The 6,000-nt window shown below is 43.3% G+C and overlaps 1 protein-coding gene across 1 annotated transcript in view; it reads right to left on the bottom strand.

Moving 5' to 3' along the window:
• Positions 1 to 1,259: 1,259 nt before the first annotated feature.
• Positions 1,260 to 6,000, bottom strand: part of LOC123426186 (pyruvate kinase isozyme A, chloroplastic) — a 31,129-nt gene continuing 26,388 nt past the window's right edge. The window contains exons 4-6 of the mRNA XM_045109967.1: positions 5,730 to 5,851; positions 1,859 to 2,337; positions 1,260 to 1,768 (exon numbers count right to left, since the gene is read on the bottom strand). Coding sequence (XP_044965902.1) covers positions 1,467 to 1,768; positions 1,859 to 2,337; positions 5,730 to 5,851 — 903 coding nt within the window. The 3' untranslated portion in view covers positions 1,260 to 1,466. The remainder of the gene's footprint in view (positions 1,769 to 1,858; positions 2,338 to 5,729; positions 5,852 to 6,000) is intronic.

The following is a 6,000-nucleotide window of genomic DNA, read 5'->3' as shown; positions in this document are numbered from 1 at the left end:
ACCGTCTCACGCACACTCTGGTTGGAATTGGCCTTCACCGCCATGATATTATTTTTTCTCTTCCGCTGCCATCATCCCTAATCTAGTGTGTGTTTTCTAGTTTTCTTTGTTTTCCGCTGCGTCCACCAAATCCGTTGATATTTTGTGTTTTCTCATGCCATGTGAGTCCACCATACCTTAGTCCGTCAGCCTTTCTTTGGTCCTGATCCTTTCTATGCAACTTTTGTGGCCTATTTGCCCTTGTTGTTTTCTATAGGATTTTCTGAACTTCTTTTGCATTGTCGATCTACGTCCATCGTGCCTTATCCGCCGAGCTTCTTTCGTCGAGGGTTGTCGTGGACTATGATTTTCTGCACAATGCTTTATTCTCTTGATGTGCCATCTTCTTTTGACAAACCATCTTCTCTTGATACTTATGTTGTATCTTCAAGTGATGCGGTGTCTTCCTCTGATGTGCCATCTCTTCGGTGTCTTCCTCTGATGTGTCATCTTCTTTTGACAACCCATCTTCTCTTGATACTTATCTTGTATCTTCAAATGATGCGGTGTGATGCGGTGTCTACCTCTGATGTGCCATCTCTTCGTTCTCTCCTTCGACGACTCGACAAGTTTTGAAGACTCTTCATGCTATGACGACACTCTCAAGACACGGATTTGGATTATCATTGTTTTTTAGTATTACACTTCTTCAAATGCAATGCTATTGCATACGCTTTGCATTTGAGAGGGGGGTTAGGAAGTATTAGTATTAGTATTAGTCTAGGAGTCCTTATTAGTCTATTAGTATTAGTCTAGGAGTCCTTATTAGTCTATATTTACTTTCCTTGCACCTCAAGTCATGTGTAATATATATATGCCCCTTGAACCTTCAATAATGATAAGTTGCTTTCCTAACAAATAATTTGGCTAGTAAGAATAATTCGGATAGTATGGGTATTTCAGATTTTGCAGACTGGAACCCGAACCCGAATAGCCAGAGAATGGGAATGAGAACCGAACCCGAACCTAATGCCCGAATTACCCGACAATTTGGATAATTCGGTTCGGGTTGTGGTACCCCAGGCTTACCTGAAACGCTATAAAATTCAACCTTCCCCAAGCATAAGGTCCGCTAACACAGTATTTCTGCTATTGATCAAGCGAAAGGCTTAATTCTAGGGAACTATCTAAGGTTGGTGTCTCACTTCACGGCGTGTTCCAGAGGGAGAGTATCACTTTACATGTACCACTTCATACAAGCAAACCAAACAAATACAGAGTAATAAAAAATCATAGATTGAGCGATTTCCATACTAATCCTAGATAATACATGAGTTTTACATCAGGCTAGGAACTGCAGCACATTATTATTGTTGCGGTTGAGTTCTCAGGTCCGTCTAAACACAAGGAGAGCACACGAATAAATTGCAAACACTACAGCAGTGTCTCGTTTTGGTCAAAACAGCACCGCTAGGGATTCATGCCTCTCATGGTACGTTCATCACCTGGATGGACTGCAGCATGTCAGAGAGAGCGATCACCAGGTCACCGGACTTGATCATGCCTCTCGCCTTGAGCAGGGAGAAGGTGCGGTTCAGGTTGCTCTCCATGTCATCTGAGAAAGTGAGGCGGAAGGGGATGAGGCCCCATTGGAGGTTCAGTCGTCTCCTCACGGACGTCGAGTTTGTGAAGGCGAAGATTGGGCAGTCAGGGCGGCACCGTGAAAGCAAGGAAGCCATGTGGACACCCTTCGTATAGACGAAAACGGCATCTACTTCCAACTTGTTAGCTGCAAGTCAAATTGGTTAGATATAACCCAAGCAAGTGAAAGGGCCAATTGAGAAATATTTCCAGGACATAAAGTGAGAGCAATATTTACCCATTTTAGCAGCAGAAATGCAGATCTCTTCTGATATTTTGTCAGAGAAAGAAGACGAAACGTCCTCAAGTTCTAGTGGCTCATGGTGCTTCTCCTCCCTCCACCATCTTTCAATCCTTAAGCTAACATTACTGAGGACACTGAGCGCCTTATCTGGATATCTGCCCATTGCCGATTCGCCAGAAAGCATTAAAGCATCCGCACGTTGGTGGACTGCTTCAGAAACATCAGCAACTTCAGCCCTGGTGGGTATAGGATACTCAATCATCGATTCAAGAAGCTGGGAAGCAACAATGACTGGCTTGTTTAGCTGCCTGCACAGTTTAACTATCTTTTGTTGTATTGAAGGGACCTGCTCCAAGGGAATTTGTGCTCCCAAGTCCCCTCTGGCTACCATGGCACCATCCGATGCACGGATGATCTCCTCCAAGTTTGTCAAAGAGTCGATGCTCTCGATCTTTGCAATAACCGCTATATCACTGATCATAGACAACGAAATAATAATGATCAGGATGGAACAATTTGAGTCAAACAAAACTAATGTTTCAGAAACACAGCATTGGCTCATTTCTATTCATAAATCATAATGCAGATTTAATCTATGTTCACCTTTTCAGAAAGTAAGGCATATAGATCAATTTCAGAAAGACTACAAAATACCAACAGAGTGACGGCTATTTTCTTCTGCCATTCAGCTTCATGCAATTCTTTACCATGCCCATTCATTTAGCCACAAACAAAATACACACGAAGTGTGTAGAAGTTATGAGTTAAGGGTTTCAAATTTAAACAAAGATTCATGCAGCACCAACAGTATGGAACATAAGAAACCTAGCTAATCTTCAAGAAAAGAAAATCTGTCACTTGCTAATCTTCACATGTGAAAGCTCAAATATTCCTGTAGGCATGGTTCACTTAATTGTCCTCCAGAATCAATAATGAAAAAGTGGACAAAGCTGGCTATACACAGCTGGTTCCCGGATTTGGTGAAAGGGGCTGAGCTGCAGCAAGTTGTAGCTGTCTGCACCATTCAGATGATCCATCTGGATGTACCATAAGTCTGCAACTGCAACATAACATTTTTTGTAATTCCTTCTCTGTTGTGAAAAGGTCACCAAAGGTTGCTTATTTGCCCTATTATCTCTACTAACTACCAAGAATCAGTGCATTAGGGTGACTCAACCCAACCCTTCTGCTGAACTATCACTCTATCAGAATCATAACAGAACTTAAACTAGGGCTTGGGGGGGCTAGCTCTAAAAAACAGACCAGCATGCAGTAACCGAACCATTGAGGCCGTTGGTTTAGGTTTCCATCAGTCAGACAACCGGTTCACTGGTTCATTCTGGTTATTTAGGCTTTACAAGGTAAGTTTTTGTATTAGTATACTAAAAGAGGTCAAATAAAATAATTTTCTTTCATTTAACAACAACGTAGGCTAGCTGGGTTGATTGCTGAGCTTAGGCTACAGCCTGTTTGTCGAGCTACCTGGGTTCAATTCCTCCCGGCACAAATTTTTTTCTGCTTCATGCAAAGGCATTCTCTCATGATCCGGTTCAACCGCTCGGTTTTACTCCTGGTTTACCCCGAAAACTGGCCGGTTCGCCCGTTTCGCTCCGGTCCGATGGCGGAGCGGTCCACACAGTGCTTAAGAAACCATGAGCGACACCGGTTCCAGTTTTTCCCGGTGCGACCGCCGGTCCGGTCTGATTTTTCTAACTATACCTGGGGCTATAAGAGTTGCTAAAGCTCTAGAAATAGTAGTCAAGCATATTGTATTGTGAAGTATACAGATCGTTGAGAAAATAAAATTTAATTCAATCGAACTAACTAAATGTCTGCGTTACCATGGACTGAAAAACATAAAGATGCATATTATGTGCTAAATCTCTTGAAACAAAAGATAGTGAATTATTTACATATGAATGAGATGCCTGTATGTTGCGGCCGAATACGGGTTTGCTACATCTACAGCATATCGCATGCAACTGCCGGCGTAGTGGCAATGGGCATGCTTAGTCAGTAGCATCACTTACAGACACACTTATCTTTTCAAGTGAGACACGCAAGCAATCTTAGCATTACCCAAGGAGGCTCTGACTAGAGAAAAGATATGATCAACCTTACTCATTAGGTCTTGGGCCTGCTTCTGGTTCCATCAAGCCCTGTGTACAACGTGTCTGATCTACTAACCAGCCTTCAGACACTGGAGTCTAAGCATAGCTGCTTCCATTACCCTCTTCACAACATGGGGCAGACCAAAGAGCCGATTGGAGAGTCGAAAATGTCAATGTACAAATCAAGTTATCCGGTAGCACGGTGAGGATATAGTGTGGTTCGGTGATGAGGGCAGCACACAATGACGGAGCCATTGCTGCTGAGATTGGAGCAGAAGCACCAGGGCAGAAGGGCGCCTCTGACCGGTAAGAACAGATGATGATGTGGGAAGGAAAACTGGATCTCGAACACTCATTTAAGTTAAGGGGATATAATAGACACTGTTTTTTGCGAAATTAATAAACACTGTTACGCTTGAGGATTAGAAGCTAAGAGGTTAAGAGATGCGTGCACATCGGTAGTCGAGGAACCAACTTTAGCTTACTCCCTCCATTTTATATTTTAAGAAGTATTTGTAACCAGCGTGAAGAACTGAAGATTAAGGTGAGCCAAAGCAAGAGTGTATTGAGTAGAAAAACTTATGTAGCCTTGCACCGAGGGTATTGCATCAGTGAATTAATTTCCAATATGCAGCGACGAATGGATGTATTTCAGCTTTCCTAGGAGACTTGGATGACTGGAAGCTCTCCATCTCTCTTGCGGTGGATGGAAGGAGAAAAGTAACATAGGGGTAGAGCAGGAAGATGAGACGTGATTGCAGCTTTGGTACCTGCATACGCCTTATAAAGTAAGGTAAGAAACTATACGCCCTAGGGTGGCAATCTTTTCCGGTAACCCGCGCACATGTTCCTAGTTTTCTCCCTGCAGGCATCATCGTGGGTGCAAAGTCACGCCCAAAAAGTAAGCGGGCAAGAGCATAGGTAACCTCTACCAGTGCCGGGTCCACCCGTTTACAAAACAAAACCCTGTCTAATTCGATGGAATCAATTGTTGTGTGTGGACCTTCTTTGGAACTGAGGTACCATCAACATCTGAACTTGGCAGCTCCATGTGCTACTGACCTATGGGAGTCAGGCACACAAGCATACCCATGGGTGTCAGGCAATACCTGGCGGCGGGTATGGGCAAGGTTGTGTGCCTGTCGTGAGTGGTCTCATGGGCGCGAAAATGTGTGGCGGGAACAGCATGGGTGACTCTTAAACGGAGTCATCATGCCCGATTGCCATCCATAGAGGAAATACAGAAGTCGATATGTGAACAGCAGTGTAGGAGAACTAGAAAGGGTTAGTGCTGCTATTTTTTCTCAAACACGCAAGAGAGCTGTGTAACATTTCATTAGGAAGAAATATGTACAACCAAGGGAGAAAACCCCCTCAAGCCCAACATGCTTGACTCACCCTCAGAACACCCCCGTTGAAAGATAAAAAAACAGTTGCCTGGCCTCACATAAAAAGGCTTAGGGGGGTGAGTGTATGTGTGTGTGTTAATGATATTGTACATGGGATGTTGGGAGCCGTGGGACCAAAAAAATATGGTACTTGTCTGCGTGACTGACATGTGAACCTTGTACTGCTAAGGCATTAGTTTGCATGTGTGTATGTTAGCTGAGCTCAGATATCCATGTCAATATTATTTCAACCAATGGATGTGTAAGGCAGTACCATGGCTCCATGGACAGAAGGATGGCAAAGAACGCATCAAACGGCATTAAACAAGTCTTTTCAACTAGTCAAGAACTCAAGAGAAATATTACCTGCCACGACTCCTTGCTGCTATGTAGCTCTTTAGATGGTTAATAACCTCAGCTGACTTAACAAATGAAACTGCAATAAAATCTACACCTTCAGCAATTCCAAAGTCTATGTCAAGCCAATCCTGCAAAAGACATCACACAAAAAAGAGGGGTTATTATAAATAACTACCAAATCCCCTTTTCAGCAAAAACAACCCACCCAGGTAGCAATCTAAGAAACAGATGACAGATTATTCCAAGAAATCCTTCAGTGTTACAATGCAATCTAAGA

The sequence above is a fragment of the Hordeum vulgare genome, chromosome 2H (assembly GCF_904849725.1).
Source record: "Hordeum vulgare subsp. vulgare chromosome 2H, MorexV3_pseudomolecules_assembly, whole genome shotgun sequence".
Classification (NCBI taxonomy): Eukaryota; Viridiplantae; Streptophyta; class Magnoliopsida; order Poales; family Poaceae; genus Hordeum; species Hordeum vulgare.
The sequence above is the reverse complement of the archived record's forward strand: the minus strand, read 5'-3'. Positions and strand labels throughout refer to the sequence as shown.